The 20,016-nt window shown below is 38.1% G+C and overlaps 1 protein-coding gene across 6 annotated transcripts in view; it reads right to left on the reverse strand.

The window, feature by feature from the left end:
* Positions 1-12,919: 12,919 nt before the first annotated feature.
* The window catches only part of SPIC (Spi-C transcription factor), a 52,283-nt gene continuing 45,186 nt past the window's right edge, over positions 12,920-20,016 (reverse strand). For all 6 annotated transcript variants that reach the window (XM_073788298.1, XM_033866203.2, XM_033866204.2 and 3 more), the window contains 2 exons: positions 19,849-19,957; positions 12,920-14,923 (listed from right to left, as the gene is read on the reverse strand). In XM_073788298.1, the coding sequence (XP_073644399.1) occupies positions 14,496-14,923; positions 19,849-19,957 (537 nt within the window). In that variant the 3' untranslated portion in view covers positions 12,920-14,495. The remainder of the gene's footprint in view (positions 14,924-19,848; positions 19,958-20,016) is intronic.

Consider the following 20,016-nt stretch of genomic DNA (forward strand, 5'->3'; position numbering starts at 1 on the left):
ATTTCATTTATTTCTGCTCTGATCTTTATGACTTCTTTCCTTCTGCTAATTTTGGGTTTTGTTTGTTCTTCTTTCTCTAGTTCCTTTAGGTGTAAGGTTAGATTGTTTATTTGAGAGTTTTCTTGTTTCTTGAGGTAGGCTTGTATAGCTATAAACTTCCCTCTTAGAACTGCTTTTGATGCATCCCATAGGTTTTGGATCGACATGTTTTCATTGTCATTTGTCTCTAGGTATTTTTTGATTTCCTCTTTGATTTCTTCAGTGATCTCTTGGTTATTTAGCAATGTATTGTTTAGCCTCCATATGTTTGTGTTTTTTACATTTTTTTCCCTGTAATTCATTTCTAATCTCATAGCATTGTGGTCAGAAAAGATGCTTGATATGATTTCAATTTTCTTAAATTTACTGAGGCTTGATTTGTGACCCCAGATGTGATCTAGCCTGGAGAATGTTCCGTGCACACTTGAGAAGAAAGTGTAACCTGCTGTTTTTGGATGGAATGCCCTATAAATATCAGTTAAAATATCTGGTCTATTGTGTCATTTAAAGCTTCTGTTTCTTTATTTATTTTCATTTTGGATGATCTGTCCATTGGTGTAAGTGAGGTGTTAAAGTTCCCCACTATTATTGTGTTACTGTCGATTTCCTCTTTTATAGCTGTTAGCAGTTGCCTTACGTATTGAGGTGCTCCTATGTTGGGTGCATTTATAATTGTTATATCTTCTACTTGAATTGATCCCTTGATCATTATGTACTTTCCTTCCTTGTCTCTTGTAACATTCTTTATTTTAAAGTCTATTTTATCTGATATGAGTATTGCTACTCCAGCTTTCTTTTTATTTCCATTTGCATGGAATATCTTTTTTCCATCCCCTCAGTTTCAGTTTGTATGTGTCCCTAGGTCTGAAGTGGGTCTCTTGTAGACAGCATATAGATGGGTCTTGTTTTTGTATCCATTCTGCAAGCCTGCGTCTTTTGGTTGGAGCATTTAATCCATTCACGCTTAAGGTAATTATTGATATGTATGTTCCTATGACCATTTTCTTAATTGTTATGGGTATGTTTTTGTAGGTCCTTTTCTTCTCTTGTGTTTCCCACTTAGAGAAGTTCCTTTAGCATTTGTTGTAGAGGTGGTTTGGTGATGCTGAGTTCTCTTAGCTTTTGTTTGTCTGTAAAGCTTTTGATTTCTCCATTGAATCTGAATGAGATCCTTGCCGGGTAGAGTAATCTTGGTTGTAGGTCCTTCCCTTTCATTACTTTAAGTATATCATTCCACTCCCTTCTGGCTTGTAGAGTTTCTGCTGAGAAATCAGCTGTTAACCTTATGGGAGTTCCCTTGTATGTTATTTGTCTTTTTTCCCTTGCTGCTTTCAAGAATTTTTCTTTGTCTTCAATTATTGTCAATTTGATTACTATGTGTCTTGGCATATTTCTCCTTGGGTTTATCCTGTATGGGACTTGCTGTGCTTCCTGGACTTGGGTGGCTATTTCCTTTCTCATTTTAGGGAATTTTTAGACTACAATCTCCTCAAATATTTTCTCGGGTCGTGTCTCTCTGTCTTCTCCTTCTGGGACCCCTGTAATGTGAATGTTCTTGCGTTTAATGTTGTCCCATAGGTCTCTTAGGCTGTCTTCATTTCTTTTTATTCTTTTTTCTTTATTTTGTTCTGCAGCAGTGAATTCCACCATTTTGTCTTCCAGGTCACTTATTGGTTCTTCTGCCTCAGTTATTCTGCTATTGATTCATTCTAGTGTAGTTTTCACTTCAGTTATTGTATTGTTCATCTCTGTTTGTTTGCTCTTTAATTCTTCTAGGTCTTTGCTAAACATTTCTTGCAACTTCTCGATCTTTGCCTCCATTGTTTTTCCGAGGTCCTGGATCATCTTCACTATCATTATTCTGAATTCTTTTTCTGGAAGGTTGCCTATCTCCACTTCATTTAGTTGTTTTTCTGGGGTTTTATCTTGTTCCTTCATCTGGTACATAGCCCTCTGCCTTTTCATCTTGTGTATCTTTCTGTGAATGTGTTTTTTGTTCCACAGGCTGCAGGATTGTAGTTCTTTTTGCTTCTGCTGTCTGCCCTCTGGTGGATGAGGCTATCTAAGAGGCTTGTGCAAGCTTCCTGTTGAGAGGGACTGGTGGTGGGTAGAGCTGGCTGTTGCTCTTGTGGGCAGAGCTCAGTAAAACTGTAATCTGCTTGACTGCTGTTGGGTGGGGCTGGGTTCTCCCACTGTTGGTTGTTTGGCCTGAGGCAACCCAACACTGGAGACTACCTGGGCTCTTTGATGGGGCTAATGACAGACTCTTGGAGGGCTCATTCCAAGGAATACTTCCCAGAACTTCTGCTGCCAGTGTCTTTGTCCCCACGGTGAGCCATAACCACCCCCCGCCTCTGCAGGAGACCCTCCAACACTAGCAGGTAGGTCTGGTTCTCTCTCCCCTGGGGTCACTGCTCTTTGCCCTGGGTCCCGATGTGCACACTACTTTGTGTGTGCCCTCCAAGAGTGGAGTCTCTGTTTCCCCCAGTCCTGTCAAAGTCCTGCAATCAAATCCCACTAGACTTCAAAGTCTGATTTTCTAGGAATTCTTCCTCCTGTTGCTGGACTCCCAGGTGGGGAAGCCTGATGTGAGGCTCAGAAACTTCACTCCAGTGGGTGGACTTCTGTGGTGTAAGTGTTTTCCAGTCTGTGAGTCACCCTCCCAGCAGTTATGGGATTTGATTTTACTGTGATTGTGCCCCTCCTACCATCTCATTTTGGCTTCTCCTTTGTCTTTGGATGTGGGATATCTTTTTTAGTGAGATCCAGTGTCTTCCTGTCAATGATTGTCCAGCAACTAGTTGTGATTCCGGTGTTCTTGCAAGAGCGAGTGAGAGCACATCATTCTACTCCGCCATCTTGGTTCAGGGCCCTTAAAGTGAAATTTTAAGATTTAGGTATAACATATATGCAAGGCTATAATTTAGGAGGTTGTATAAAAAATGTTATACCTTATAAAGACTGAAACCCAGTCTTGTATTAGTTCAGTCCCTGACTGAATTAAGGTGATCTGCTCCTAATCTATCTTCTAATCAAAGCTAAGATAAATCCTTTCTGGTGAGAAATAATATCATGTAGAGTTTATAATTTTTCATATTCAGTGTCTGGCATTCAACTTAAAATTACCAGACATACCGAGAAATGGAACCAACAGCAAAAACAGATGGTAGATACAGACTCACAAATGATCCAGTGGAGGGTTATTAACTGCCTTGGCCAAGAAGAGAAAGCTTCAATCCACATGTACACAGAAGAAGAAACTTAAGAACCAAGTTGGTTTGCCTCTGCCTGAGAAGTTCAAAACTTGGAAGCACCAGGTATCATGGAAAGCAGTGAGCAACACTGAGTTGAAAATAGAGTGATTAGTTGAAAGTTTTTAAATGGGGAAGTTGCATCCCCAGGTCCTTTATCCAGAAAATAATTCTTCTATCTAATAGGAGGTAACAGATTTATTATGTAGAGAAATTGTATCAGAGTGGCTCCAACTTAGGTTGGAAAGTAGAGTTAAGTATGAAGCTGAAAACACTAATATTAAATGAACATCTGCTTACTGAATGGTGGGATCTCTAGACCCTTATTCAACCTGCTCTGAGAACCCCAGGAACTGGTTTTATGCCTTTTCAGTCTCCCTAGTAATATTCGTCTCAGAAAGAATCATTTACTGGACCCCCAAAGAAATAGCCAGCTCCCAACCATAACATCTTGAAGTGAAGCCCACAGCCAGCAAGTTCTGTCCAAAAATGCTTTTTAGTGCCTTACACATTAGTGGAGAGATAAGAATCAACCATACATTTGCAGAAAGTCACAAACATAAAAAGCAAAGGGAAGCAAAGAACAAAAAGCAAATAGGAAAAATAAAGCGTGGGGGGGGGGTGCTTGGAAAGAAAGGAGATTATACTGGAAATGGAGAAAAACTTAAAGCTACATACATATATTTAATAACTTGAGAGAGAGAGGATAATGTGCCCATAGAATAAAAACAAGACGTAATGAAAATGAAAAGTCTGAAAACAAGATAAAACTTTTGATATTTAAAATATAATATCTAGGGCTTCCCTGGTGGCGCAGTGGTTGAGAGTCCGCCTGCCGATACAGGGGACACGGGTTCGTGCCCCGATCTGGGAAGATCCCACATGCTGCGGAGCAGCTGGGCCTGTGAGCCATGGCCGCTGAGCCTGCACGTCCAGACCCTGTGCTCCGCAACGGGAGAGGCCACAACGGTGAGAGGCCCGCGTACCGCAAAAAAAATTAAAAAAAAAATAATAATAATATCTAAAATGAAATTTAGTTGAGGAGTTGGAATATGAAGTTAAGGAAGTTTCCCAGAAACTTGAAAAGAAATGAAAAATAGAAGAGAGAGAGAGAGAAAAAAAAAGAAAAATAGAAGAGAAACAAATGGGACCTAATCAAACTTAAAAGCTTTTGGACAGCAAAGAAAACCATCAACAAAATGAAAAGACAACTTACAGAATGGGAGAAAATATTTGTAAATGATGTAACTGACAAGGGGTTAATATCCAAAATATATAAACAGCTCATAAAACTCAGTATCAAAAAACAGCTCAATTAAAAAGTGGGCAGAAAAACTAAATAAACATTTTTCCAAAGAAGATATACAGATGGCCAACAGACACATGAAAAGATGCTCAGTATAGCTAATTATTAGAGAAATGCAAATCAAAACCACAATGAGGTATTGCCTCACACCGGTCAGAATGGATGTCATCAAAAAGTCTACAAATAAATACTGGAGAGGGTGTGGAGAAAAGGGAACCCTTGTACACTGTTGGTGGGAATGTAAATTGGTGTAGCCACTGTGGAAAATAGTATGGAGGTTCCTTAACAAAAAACTACAAATAAAGCTACCATATGATCCAGCAATCCTATTCCTGGGTATATATACAGGAAAAAAGAAAACTCTAATTTGAAAAGATACATGCACCCTGATGTACACAGAAGCATATTTACAATAGTAAAGACATGGAAACAATCCAAGTGCTCATCAACAGACAATTGGCTTAAGACACTGGAATATTACTCAGGCATAAAAAGGAATGAAATATTGCCATTTGCAGCAACATGGATGGATCTAGAGAATATTTAGTGAAATAAGTCAGAAAAAGAGAGACAAATACTGTATGATATCACTTATATGTGGAATCTAAAAAATAATTCAAATGAATCTATCTATAAAACAGACTCACAGACATAGAAAAAAAAATTATGGTTACCAGAGCAGGGGGAGGGACTAATTAGGAGGATGGGATTAACAAATACAAACTACTATACATAAAATAGATAAGCAACAAGGGCTTACTGTACAGCACAGGGAATTATATCCAATATCTTATAGCAACCTATAATGGAATATAATCTGCAAAAAAAAAAAAAAAAAACTGAATCACTATGCCATACACCTGAAAGGGAACTCTTTCAATATTGTAACTCAACTCTACTTCAATTAAAACAAGAAAGGAAAATTTATATTCTTACAATCTATAGGACCGATGTCCAAAAAGTGGGTCTCAGTGGGCTGAAATCAAGGTGTTGGCAGGAGTGCATTCCCTTCTGGAGGATCTAGAGGAGAGTATTTTTTCTTGCATTTTCCAGCTTCTAGAGGCTGCCTACATTCATTTGCTCTCGGGCCCCTTCCATCTTCAAAGCGAGCAACCGCTGGTTGAGTCTTTCTCACATCTCATCACTCTAACATTGACTCTTCTGTCTCCCTCTTCTACCTTTAAGGATGCTTGTGAATGATTCCATTGGACCCACCTGGGTAATCAGGATAATCTCCCTATTTTAAGGTCAGCTAATCAACAACATTAATTGCATCTGCACCCTAAGTACTCCTTTGCCATGTAACAGAAGTTATTCACAGGTTCTGGAGATTAGGACATGGCTATCTCTGGCAGTTACTATGCTACATATATCACCATTCTAAGGTGATGTATTCTCTTAACCACAGTAGCTGCAGTAGAAATGTGTTGGAGGTGCCCACCCTAAGCATACCCTTTCTCAAATAATGTTTGCCCATCTTCACCAGTCACAGTTACATGGAACTAGGGTGAGCACCCAGCTGAAGAAGGAGCCCTTTTACAGATGAGCCAATAATTAATGACATCTGAAAACTAGTACCAAAGACAGGTTGCTCAAGTCAATTATATGTTTGGGGATTTGAATTTAGAGATAAAGGCAGAAGATACCAGCTATTTGTGGATTCAGGAGCTACAAGGTGATGCAGACTTGGAAGCTACAAGTCAGCAGCATTTTTTAGGATTTAATTTAATTAAGCTAAGGAAACATTGAGAAAGGGTGGTGGGTAATAGAAAAGGATGTACTAAAAAACAAACAAAGCGGGCTTCCCTGGTAGCGCAGTGGTTGAGAGTCTGCCTGCCGATGTAGGGGACACAGGTTCGAGCCCTGGTCTGGGAAGATCCCACGTGCCGCGGAGCAACTAAGCCCTTGCACCACAACTACTGAGCCTGCGCTCTGGAGCCCGCGAGCCACAACTACTGAAGCCTGCGTGCCACAACTAGTGAAGCCCGCACACCTAGAGCCCATGCTCTGCAACAAGAGAAGTCACCGCGATGAGAAGCCCGCACACCGCAACGAAGAGTAGCCCCCGCTCGCCGCAAGCAGAGAAAGCCCACGCGCAGCAACGAAAATCCAAGGCAGCCAAAAATAAATAAATTAAATAAATAAACTTAAGGGAAAAAAAAGAAGCTCTTTGAAGATGTGCCTTAGCAAAATGAGAGGAAGCCCGATATCCTATAAGTGGGGGCAGGTTGATAATGTCAATTGATAATATATAAAGTTGGGAAACCAAAAAAAAAAAAGCAGAAATGACATTTATTTAGACATGTGTCATAAATACAGAAGAAACAGCTAAAAGAAGAGGAAAGGTTTGGAGGAGGGTTCTGTTGTTTCCCATTATAAGCCTTTCAGAACTATTTGAAGTTTAAATTCTGTACATCAGAACCCTGATATAAATTAAAAATACTGTAATGTTTAGCTATGTGTTTTAAAACTCTGATTAATATCGTCACATTGTCCTCCAAAGATTGTACTAATATACACCCCCATCAACAGTGATGGAGAGCAGGCGGTGATTTTATATATGATTTTTGTTAATGGCATTTAATAAATTTAGCCAAGGCTTTTCTGCAAAATGATAGTGTTATGAAGATCTAGCACTGGCACAGGAGAGAACTTATATTCATGCATACTTAAGATGGTCTTGACATCAGCAGATGGTGTGGCATAGTAGAAAGAATTAGATGGACCTGAGTTCAAATTCACAGTGGGACACTCATTAGCAGGGTGGCTTTAGAAAAGATACTTAAATTCTTCCAGCATCAGTTTTCCAATCTATCAAATGGGGCCGTTAACACCCAGTGTGACTCATGGCATAGCTTGCCTGGAAGAGAGAGAGAGGAGACAGCAAACATACTAGTATTCCAGTAAGTTCTAACTGCTGGCCCACTGTTCTCATCCATAATTGATAAAACTGAGTGTCCTAAGTAATTTGATTCACTTAACGGATTGGGTTGGGTCCTCCCCTTCCTCCAGAAGCCAAAACTGAGACAAGAAGATGAATGTTAGTGGTTTGAGAGGTGGTTCCAGGAAACAGCATTAGGGGAATAGGAAAGTGTAAGAACACGTCTCAGCATTATTCTAACTAAGAGGTGAAGAAGCAGAGGTAAGTATCTACCAGCCCCCAACCTTCATTGGTTGAGAGCTGGTCCCGAGACACCACTGAACTCTTAGCACTTTCAGTGTACTCCTCACATCCTCAAGGCCAGCTCTGGCAATCAGAAAAATGCTCTTGGGAAAAGAATATCAGTTAACTTTTATACTTGTAACTGGATTATATTAGTTTCAGCTCTTTGAACAATCTCAAAGAAACTAAATCATGAAACTGGAACATTATAAGAATTCCCTGAACAAAGGAAAATAGATATGAGTAAAGACTCCATAGTGTGAAAGTTACCAATTATGGGATTTAATTTCTTCGATTAGCTTCAGTTCTAGAAATATGTTACAAGTTTACTTGATATCTAGAGAACTTAAATACTATGCTGAAATTGCCTTCTCAGAAAGATAAGGAAAATTTGTTTAGAAACTGTTTAAATTCCTGTGACCACAGAAGTACTAAGAACAAAGAGTATTTTTGGAGATTAGCCAGGTAGGGCAAAGGTCTTTAAAATTAAACTATACATGCTCTGATCCTTGTTATTGTAGTTTAAAATTCTAATGAACTTTTGTCATTCTTTTGGCTGCCCAGCATCTGAACCCCTTTCTATGTTTGGGGAATTCTTGAACTTATGAGTCTTGATAGGATGCAGAAACAGTCTCCCAGTATAAGAATTGAAAGTTCTAGATAGTCACTTTTCTAGCCTTCTTTGCAGCCAAGCATAAGCACATGACCAAGCCTCAGCCGAAATTCCCGGGGCTTCCCTGGTGGCACAGTGGTTGAGAATCCGCCTGCCAATGCAGGGGCCACGGGTTCAAGCCCTGGTCTGGGAAGATCCCACATGCCATGGAGCAACTAAGCCTGTGCACCACAGCTACTGAGCCTGTGCTCTAGAGCCCGCAAGCCACAACTACTGAGCCTGTCCTCTAGAGCCCACGAACCACAACTACTGAGCCCGTGAGCCACAACTACTGTAGCCCATGCCCCTAGAGCCTGTGCTCCACAACAAGAGAAGCCATGGCAATGAGAAGCCCACGCACCACAACGAAGAGTGGCACCTGCTCGCTGCAACTAGAGAAAGCCCACGTGCAGCAACAGAGACCCAAGGTAGCCAAAAATAAATAAAATAAATAAATTAATTTTTTTTAAAAAAAGAAATTCCCTTCCCAGAATTTGAATGAGGATCTAGTGATGTACAGAAGCAAGGAGGGTAAAAAACCATCTCTGAATGCCATGGCAGTTGCAGCTAGATAGTTTCTGGGGCAGCAGTGATGCTATGCTAGCTCTGTTCAGTGACATGCAAGGTGATGTAAAGTTGCGGCACTTAGTGACTGGTAACAATGATAGTGATGTCTTTACTTGGCCAGATCTTTGATGTGGTTTGGGGCTTTATGTCTGGCTGCTTGTTCTCCAGCCTTCTCAGAAATTCTGTAAGCAGTCTAATACCTTTCACTAAATCCCAGTGAATACTTCAGTGAGTCAAAGCTGATTTCAGTTAGCTACAACCAAGAAAGTTTACTGCTTCAAAATTCAGTACCAGGAAGTAGGGTGTTGTCAGTAGCAAATATTTAAACCAGTTTGAGTCAGGGTTTCTTGTTATTTGAAACCCAGAGCATCCCAACTGATCTCCCTGATTTTACTAAGAGTTAATGAGAAGAAACAAAGTGTTCCAAAAGATATCAGTCTGACTAAAATTTGTAAATGCGATATTTCATCACATGGACTTGTTATAATTTAATTGCTTATGTAAAACATACTTGTTAGGTAAAATTTTATTTGTTCACACAGATCATAAAAATGTTTATTCAGTTTGTTAACTTAATTTGTTTATGAACTCACTGACCTTTTGTTGGTTAATCCACCACTACAAATCCTGGATGGGTTTGCTTATCAAAGAGAATCTTCAGGGCTTCCCTGGTGGCGCAGTGGTTGAAAATCCGCCTGCCAACGCAGGGGACACGGGTTCATGCCCCGGTCCGGGAAGATCCCACATGCGGCTGGGCCCGTGAGCCATGGCCGCTAAGCCTGTGCGTCCGGAGCCTGTGCTCTGCAACGGGAGAGACCACAACAGTGAGCGGCCCGTGTATCGCAAAAAAAAAAAAAAAAAAAAAAGTTTTCATTAACATTCATCAACGTATGAAAAAGGAGTAAATTTTTAAAGCCTATTTTACTTTAAAATCTTTGCTATCAGAATCCACACCATCAAAATACAAAATCAAATTCCACTTAGATTATATGAGTTGGAAAAAATATATGAACCAAAATATCTAAATATAAACTAAAGTGGTGGCTATATGAGTGTATAAAAGTCATTCCAGATCTTTGAAGGACAGGTATGGATGATGTTTGATAGTAAAGCGACACTATCCATGTGAGTGTGGGAATAATCAGGGTCTATTTTATATTTATAAAGTCTGGAAATTAAAAGAAGTTTCAGGGCTGTAAAAAAAAAAATTGGTACTGTCCTTTAAAAGTCAGCAGTTGAAAAGCAATGAAAAAGAATAAACTTCGGATATACCCAGCAACATTGATAAACTCTGTAAATATTATATTGAGGAAAATAAAACCAGATGCAAAAGAGTATATGTTGTATAATTCTATTTATATGATGTTCAGAAGGTAAGCATAGATTGGGAAGAGAAGTGAGAGAAACTTATGCGGTGCTAGAAATGTTTCTGTACCTTAATCTGGATGATGGTGATATGGGTATATGCATTAATCTGTACAGTTAAGTTTAGATATAATTAATGCTGTCATATTAATACACTTTACATACTTTACTACATATGTGTACCCAATTAATCAAGAAATTACTCATCAGTCAGCCATTAAGTACATGTTGGTTATATAATAATAGAATTTATAAATCTTTGATTAAATATTGATAGAACTGAAGCTTCATAACAGAGGAACAATATCTGTTTCACTTAGCACTGGATACCCAGAGCACAACATATTCTACCAGGCACAGGGTGATGGAAAGGAGGGAACAGAGAGAGAGAGAAAGAAAGGACTTTATTTTAGCTATTTTTCAGTTTATGTATTGTAATTAATGCTGCCATCCACTTTGTGTATTTGGTTTTTTCCTTAATTTAGTAAAGGAGATGGCTTTGGGCAAGGCTGCCCCATAGAATGTGTCCACAGAATGGCTGGGATGAGGAAAAAGAAAATATTCTCAGCCCTTACTTATGCCTTATGAATAGGAATAACTGAAGAGAGAAAAGAGGATAAACTAACCAGAACCATAAGCTCCAGGACCAGAGCCCAGAGGAGGATCCTGTGATTTAAAGGAAGGAAAGATTTCATGCTTAATACCTGCGCCAAAAGACCAAATAATGGGAGGCTGCCCATGGGATGCACTGTAACTGGATAGAGTTTGCTGCTTGGAACTCCTGCTCTCTAGAGAAGAGTTTAACTGATCTGTTCAACCGGATGAAAGTGACAAGACGGAGGATGGGATTTCATATACCAGAAAATGAGGGGCCATGAATAAAGGCTAAGAAGTCTCTCTTCCTTGTCCTTGGGTGGTGGCAGGGAGTAACATTTCCCATAATATATGGAGACGGTTAGGCTTTGAGCAGCTAGTATGAGCATCTTTATAAGAACTTGCTTGTGAAAATGGGCTTTGATCAATGTATTTTAGGTAAAAGGCAGAGCCCAGATTTTTGCCCAAGAGGAAGCAACTCTGTAGAAAAGAGAGTTGATGCTGACTGGGGGCTTTGGGGAAAATTGTCAAGATGAACCCCTCAGGCTTGCATTGGGTATAGGAGGGACTATGGCATGAGGAAAAATGTTGATAGAATTTTATTAATTTGTTGGCTGAATGATTTCTGTTGTAAACCCTCTTCACCATTTCCTCTTTCAAATCTTTGGTAAAATTTATGTGCTTGATTAATATTTTATCAAGCCTATTTTCTTTGTGGGAGAATGAGTATAAAAGCTGAGTCTTACTTTGATTTTAGCACTGATTGAAACTTTCTTTGTCTGTCCGGGCTGGTCTAACAGAATACCATGGACCAAGTGGCTTATAAACAACAGAAATGTATTTCTCACGGTTTGGGAAGCTGGGAAGTCCAAGATCAAGGTGCTGGCAGATTCAGTGTCTGCTGAGGGCCCACTTCCTGGTTCATACAACCGTCTTCTTGTACCCTTACATGGTGGAAGGGGAAAGGGAGCTCTCTGTGATCTCTTATATGAGGACACTAAACCCATTCATTAGGGATCTACCTTCATGACCTAATCACCTCTCCAAAACCCCACCACCAAATAACATCACACTGGGGACTAGGTTTCAACATGAAATTTGGGAGGACACAAAGATTGCCTACAACAAACTCAGACTACGTGTGGATATGGCCAATATTGAGTTAGCCTCCATTTAGTCACTCTGGGTCTACCATGCTCTTTCTTAAGAGTCCCTGGGGAAGGAAGGGCACCAGGAGGGGACAAAAGAAAAGGGGAGACTGGGAATGCTGGACACAATGCAGAGTACTAACCATTATACGATCATGGCAGTGCTGCAAATCTTTTTTTAATTAATTTATTTTATTTTTGGCTGTGTTGGGTCTTTGTTGTTGCGCTCGGGCTTTCCCTAGTTGTGGCGAACAGGGGCTATACTTCATTGAGGTACATGGGCTCCTCCTTGCGGTGGCTTCTGTGGTTGCGGAGCATGGGCTCTAGGCACACAGGCTTCAGTAGTTTTGGCTCGCAAGCTCAGTAGTTGCAGCACAGGGGCTTAGTTGCTCCACGGCATGTGGGATCTTCCTGGACCAGGTCTTGAACCTGTGTCCCCTGCATTGGCAGGTGGATTCTTAACCACTACACCACTCAGCGAGGTCCCAGTGCTGAAAATCTAATAGGGCAAGCTCCAAGGAGCTCTTGACCTGCTGGCCAGGCCCACCTGGTCTGGACTGAAGATGGCCCATATAGTCCATGAAGCTCTCTTGTTTCATGGTATTACAGTGTGCAGCGTTGGTGGTATAGTGGTGAGCATAGCTGCCTTCCATGGTATTACAGATGGCATATGCATAAACCTGCGAAGCAGCAAGTAAGAGACAAAGGGTTTCTTCACAGGGTTTCTTATGGAACGTTGAGGATAAACCATAGCTTCCAAGAAAGACTGCCTAAATCCTGGCTCCTCTCTAGGGTTTATTATTTGCTAGCCTCCATCTTTTATCAAAGTCTCTCTTTTCTTTTTTTTTTTTGCCTCCAACTGTTCCAATCTGGTTTAGCTGGGCTAGTTCAAGGAAAGAAGAGATCATGGCCCAAGTTTGGGCCAGAGAAGTAACAGTGCAGGAGCACCTCCCTGTGGCTGAGTGGCAGGAGAGCAAGAAACTTTTGCTCCTGGATCTACCCAAAGCAAGAGAGAAATGCAAGCAAATGATTTGTGGGAAGTGTAACTTTGGAGTTTATAAGTGGCATTTTCTCTAGACCATCGTGTCTTCAGCACCGCAGGGTTACAGACCATGAGGTCTGAAGTGCAGAAAAAAGATAGGTTCAGAATAGCCACTAAAGTATTTACTTTTTGATTTTTATGTATTTATTTTATAGAAATACAGTTGATTTACAATATCAGTTTCAGATGTACAGTATTATATTAGTTTTAGGTGTACTACATAGTGATTCAATATTTTTCTAGATTATGCTCTATTCAAAGCTATTATAAAATATTGGCTATATTCCCTGTGCTGTACATTACATCCTTGTTATCTTATTTATTTTATACATAGTAGTCTGTACCTTTTAAAACTCCACCCCTATCTTGCCCCCTCCCTCCTTCCTTCCCGCCACTGATAACTAATTTGTTCTCTATATCTTTAAGTCTGTTTCTATTTTGTTATATTCATTTCAATTTTTAGATTCCACATATAAATGATAACATACAGTATTTGTCTTTCTCTCCCTGACTTATTTCACTAAGCATAATACCCTCCAGGTCCATCCATGTTGTTGCAAATGACAAAATTTCACTCTTTTTTTATGGCTGCGTAGTACTCAATTGTGTATATATACCACGTCTTCTTTATCCATTCATCTGTTGGTGGACACTTAGGTTGCCTTCCATATCTTGGCTATTATAAATAATGCTGCTATGGGAGTTCCCTGGTAGTCTAGTGGTTAGGATTCTGTGCTTTCACTGCGGAGGCCTGGGTTCAATCCCTGGTCGGGGAAATGAGATCCCGCAAGCTGTGCAGTGTGGCCAAAAAAAATGCAGCTGTGAACACTGGGGTGCATATATCTTTTCAAATTAGTGTTTTCATTTTCTCTGGATGTATACCCAGGAGTGGAATTGCTGGATCATATGGTAGTTCTAGTTTTAGTCACTGAAATTTTTAAAGCCATGAATGTAATTTAGCAGGAGCACTATCACAGGCAATCATTTTTTGTTTTGTTGCTAAAGCTGTTGGATACATGTTAGAATGATTTTTTTTTTGTCTGAGTGTATGACAGGAAAATAATGTTTAAATCAATATGTAAATCAAAGCATCTCCACTAGCATTATTAATCTAGAAGGAAGTATTACATAGACAATAGTAAAAGGAAAGACATTTAGTCTATATTTTCAAATGGGACTTGATCATTTAAAGTTGTTCACTGGCAAAATTTTTCACCAAGTTAGTATAGATTATATGTTACTTCATAAAAGATAGCAATAATGAAGTTTGGGTTTTTTGTTTTGTTTTTCAGTATCTGTCTTCAGAGAAAAATCCTAAAACTTGTAGGGATTTCTGATGCCAGAAAATTTTGATATATAAGAGTATATTTAGCAATCAGGGTGACTTAGATCATGGTAAGTGGCATATGTATAATTATAATTTGCATTCCAGTTATTTAAACTGAGATATCCTTGATCAGGTTGAACACACTGTGAGTAGAAGATCTCTTCTTCCAAGAAATAAGATGGAGACAGTCTTTGGAGAATGGCCTCACTGAACTGATAAGTTAACTTTCTCCGGATTTTGATGACTTCCCCAGTCCTTCCATAATTCCTCAGTGCTCTGGCCATTTTCTGGTAAGTCATGGTCTTCCGATTGCCTTTTCTTTTCCCCCAAAGTTGGGCAAGTTTTTCTTTGTTTTTTGATACAAACTGAAAGATGCCTTTGGTTTGATCTATCCATTGAATACAAGATGCCATCTCGGGATTACACAGGGATTCATGAAGGTATTCAAACAGTCGGAGCTTCTTCCTGCCTAAAATAGAGGAAAACAATGTCATACTTCACCATGGCTCTACACAAGGAACATCCTCGGGAAGGGTTTGTTGACTGACTACACAATTCAAAGTTGCATTGGGACTGGTTTTCTTCCTACTCACCCCTTAGAATGCATTTATGGTATCATTTTATGGGACTTGAAAATCAAGGGTCTATTTGGCCTACTGCAGTTTCAACTGAACCTTTCTTTGTTAGGAAAGTTGTCCAAAATTTTGTACCGTCCTTCACTGGAGAAGGGAAGCATGGCATCTCTCTACTCGAGTCTCCCATTTGTCACGTGGTCTTTTGTCACAGTTAAATCTTGACTTCTAATTTTATGTTGTATGTTAAACTGTCTACAGAACAACAAGACTGAGCAAAATGGACTGCAAAGTTCAGTGGTTTTAAGGAGAAGTCTCAAAAGCCATTTCCAAAAGACAACTCATTTGAAGGGCCTTTATTCAAATAAGTTAAGTCAAATGAGGTAAGGAAGGTGAATGTATTTTGCAAAATGTAAAACAGTGTGCAAATACAAATGAAATCAGTAACAGACATGTAAAAATGCTAACTCTGGTTCTGCATAACTACTCGAAAAAATAAAGAAGAGAAAAAAACCAGAGTCGAAATGCCAAAATATCTTCATGACATTTTGACATTATTAGTGAGCAATGACAGTGAGCATTGTGGTATTTTTTCATTGCAGTGAAATAAGATGGTACTGCCAGAGTTTTTAATCTCTTTTAGGAGCACAGCCCTTTATATTTCAGAATAACTAGAAAGGAAATTTTGGGAAGATTTGTTGCTATGGTTTTTGCTTGTTTGGTGGATTGGAGAACAAAGGTGACAACCGGTTTTGTGACTTCTGAATTGGCCTGTAAACACCATGTCCCACCAGATCTGTCAGTAGCTAAAAGCTCCACAGCCAAATTCCATTTTCCCCTTGAGAAAGTAGAATAGTGGATTCTCAAACTGCTTTAAACAGTCTCTGGGGTGTAATACTCATGCATCTGTCATCATTCATCCAAAAACCTCAAAGGTTTTTACAAAGATTATCTTTTGCGTTATATTATCTTGAGTTTATGAATTGAGAAATGAAAGGGACTTACCAAAAAATACATCATGAATTAAAGTCACAGCCTTAAAGAAGTTCTGTGGCTCTCACCCAGTGGTCAAATCAATTATAATGGATTCTCATCTTTAAAAGTTTGTTTTTCAATTTTGAAAAAAATGTTTAAGTTTTTACTTTTTGAAACTAAAAGTATTATATGATAAAAAATTCAAACAGAAGCACAAACGGAAAGTAAAAACTCCAATCTATCCTACATATTTCTAGAAAATAATTTGTTTTGCCTATATAAACATATGCGTATCCTTTAAAAATTAAAAATGGTATCACAGTATTTTGTACTTTTTCCAGTGAATAATATATCTTAAATAAAATCATAGAACAATACAGAGATTAGCTATAGATAGAGGAAATACTAAACTGTTGACAAAGGTTACTTGTGGGGCATAGCATGGGAAGGAAGAACATTTTTTCACTTGTTCTTTACATACTTCTGAATCAGTTGAATTCTTAATAATGAGCATTATTACTTTTGAATTATGGAATTAAAAAGGATTAAAACAAAAACCAAAATGTATTTAGAGCTCTTTCTGTTTCAATACTTAAAGTATGCCTTTTTCTCTTTAATAACTATATATGTTCTATTTTTATGCATGTACTTTTTTTCTCTCAATAATGAATTCCCGAATTATTTTGAAATTTCATTGTTTTAAATGTATCACTATTTCAGGTGGAAGACTAAGCTCTAAAAACAGAAAATGGTAAATGATACATTCCCTAATGGCGAAGATCCACAGCCGAAAACATCAGTGAAAAGATACAGGCGCCACACCCTGGATTTAGTAACTAGTTGGTTTGTTTGTTTAAAAAAAAAATAGGTGACAGAGGTAGAAGTGTTATCGGCCTCATATTAAATTACTACCATTATTTAATATTCAATAGTAATTTTCAGTAGATTTACTTTGCTTATGTGATTTTATACATTATTCCTTGCTGGATTAGAATATTACTGCATAGTTAGACTTTTACAATTCTAGGATACAGTAGACTGTTTTATAAGAACAAAACTAGTTATCTCAAAAAATATTCATTTAAAATAATTTTAAGTATGGACAGCTACATGTAAAAGAATGAAATTAGAAGATTTTTCCACACATTTACAAAAATAAACTCAAAATGGACTAAAGACCTAAATGTAAGACCAGAAACCATAAAACTCCTAGAAGGAAACAAAGCACTAGGCAGAACCTCTTTGACAAAAATTGTAGCAATATTCTTTTTGATCTGTCTCCTAAGGCAAAGGAAACAAGAGCAAAAATAAACAAATGGGACCTAATTAAACTTAAAAGCTTTTGCACAGCAAAGGAAACCATCAACAAGACAAAAGGGCAACGTACTGAATGGGAGAAAATATTTGCAAATGACATGACCAAAAAATGGTTAATATCAAAAATATGTAAATAGCTCGTGCAACTCAATATCAAAAAACAAACAACCCAATTAAAAAATTGGCAGAAGACCTGAATAGACATTTTCCCAAAGACGTACAGATGACCAACAGGCACATGCAAATCTGTGCGATGTTTATGCTCAACATCGCTGAAGATTCAGAAATGCAAATCAAAACCACAATGAGATATCACCTCATACCTGTCGGAATGGCTATAATTTAAAAAAAAGTCACAAATAACAAACGTTGGCAAGGATGTGGAGAAAAAGGAGCACTTGTACACTGTTGATAGGAATATAAATTGATAGAGCCACTGTGGAAAACAGTGGGGAGATTCCTCAAAAAACTAAAAATAGAGCTATCAGGGACCTCCCTGGCGGTCCAGTGGTTAAGACTCTGCATTTCCAATGCAGGGGGCTTGGGTTCAATCCCTTGTTGGGGAGCTAAGATCCCACGTGCCGCGTTGCACGGCCAAAAAAAACAAAAAAGAACTACCATATGACCCAGCAATTCCACTCTTGGGTATATAGCCAAAGAAAATGAAAACACTAATTTGAAAAGTTACATGCTTTCCAATGTTCATAGCAGCATTATTTATAATAGCCAAGATATGGATGCAACCTAAGTGTCCATAAACAGATGAATGGATAAAGAAGATGTATATATACATACAATGGAATATTATCCATTAAAAAAAGAATAAAATCTTGCCATTTACAACGAAGTGGATGGGCCTAGAAGGTTATTATGCTAAGTGAAATAAGTCAGACAGAGAAAGACAAATACTGTATGTTATCTCTTATATATGGAATCTAAAAAATAAACAAAAAAATTTAAAAATTAACAAATGAATGTAACAGAATAGAAACAGACTCACAGATATAGGGAACAAACTAGTGGTTGCCAGTGGGGAGAGGGAAGGAGGGAGAAGCAAGATAGATTGGGGTACAAACTACTATGTATAAAAGAAATAAGTTACAAGGATATACTATGCAGCACAGGAAATATAGCCAATATTTTATAATAAAAATGCAGTACAAGCTATAAAAATTTTGAATCACTATGTTGTAAACCTGGAACTAATAATATAAATCAACTATACCTCAATTAAAAAATAAAAAATAAAATAAATTTTTAAAAAAATAATAATTTTAAGTAGCTATGATAAGGGATCATTTTTTAAATTACACTATAAAATTGGGATGCATCTTATATGTCTTTGTATATCGGAGGTAATTTACTATCACAAACAACATTGCAAGGAACATCCTAATACATATATATGCACACACATGCATCTAAGGTATTTGGGGAAATATCCATAGTGCCAGACTATGAGCCTAATGCTTTACATGGATCTTCTCACTTAATTTTTATAGCAATCTTACAATGTCTGTACAATTATTATTATTTGTTTGGTTGTTTTTGAATAAGGAGACTGTGGTACAGAAGGTTAAGTAAGTGATTTGGGCAGGGTCACATAATCAACCCAGAGTTCACACTATATAACTCACACTAAGTGAGTTATATAGTCACTAAGAGTCAAAAGATATGAACATTTAAAATTTTGGTAGGTATTGCTAAATTGCCTTACAAAACTTTGTAAAAATTTATACTCTCTTTAATAATGCACGTGAATGTGTGTGGCCCACATCTTAGCCAACAGAGGCCATTATCCTACTTTAACACTTTGCCTACCTGTTAGATGAGATCATCTTCATTTATGAAATCAAGATTTCAAATTTATGAAATAAAGTTATGATGGAACTTGGAAAACTTAATAGAGATGATTAAGTTTGTGGAGAACTTAATAGAGATGATTTCTATCCTGAGGGCTTCACAGTTGAAATAAGACTGCTAAAATAGTTTACGGAAAAGTTCCCCCTTCTATACCTAAAATGTATATACCTTATTCCTTTTTTATTGAAGTATAGTTGATGTACAATATTATATAAGTTACAGGTTTACAATATAATGATTCACAATTTTTAAAGGTTATATGCCATTTAAAGCTATTCTAAAATAATGGCTATATTCTCTGTGTTGTAGAATATAGCCTTGTAGCTTATTTTATACATAATACCTCTTAATCCCCTACTCCTATACTGCCCCTCCCCGCAATGGTAATCACTCGTTTGTTCTCCATATCTTACACCTTATTCTTGAATACAGATTTATTTGACTGAAGTGACACTTTGCACCTTTACAACATCTCTATGAAGCTATAGGAAAGCTCACCCAAGATAAACAGCTTGGAGTAGTTTGTCTGTCAGAGTTAAATTACTCTCAACTGTGAGAAGAGAATATTTTGCAAATCAATTCCAAACTCAGATATGAAATTCCCTTAAAGCTGCTTTGATGAAGATTTGACTCTTTTACCTATGCGAGGAGTAATGGATCCACATACCTTTTCCTCCCTTTTGCTGGAGAAGAGTAGGTTGCACCAGCTGGTTTTCAGGGATGTTCTGCAGAGACTGATGAATATTTCCTTCAAAATAGAGGTCCGCAGCACTGTTCTATATAAATAATGTATCAGGATGTTAAGTGGGACTTCCCGTGTGGCCCCCAATTGGTG

Source organism: Tursiops truncatus, chromosome 11 (genome assembly GCF_011762595.2).
Source record: "Tursiops truncatus isolate mTurTru1 chromosome 11, mTurTru1.mat.Y, whole genome shotgun sequence".
Taxonomy (NCBI): domain Eukaryota; kingdom Metazoa; phylum Chordata; class Mammalia; order Artiodactyla; family Delphinidae; genus Tursiops; species Tursiops truncatus.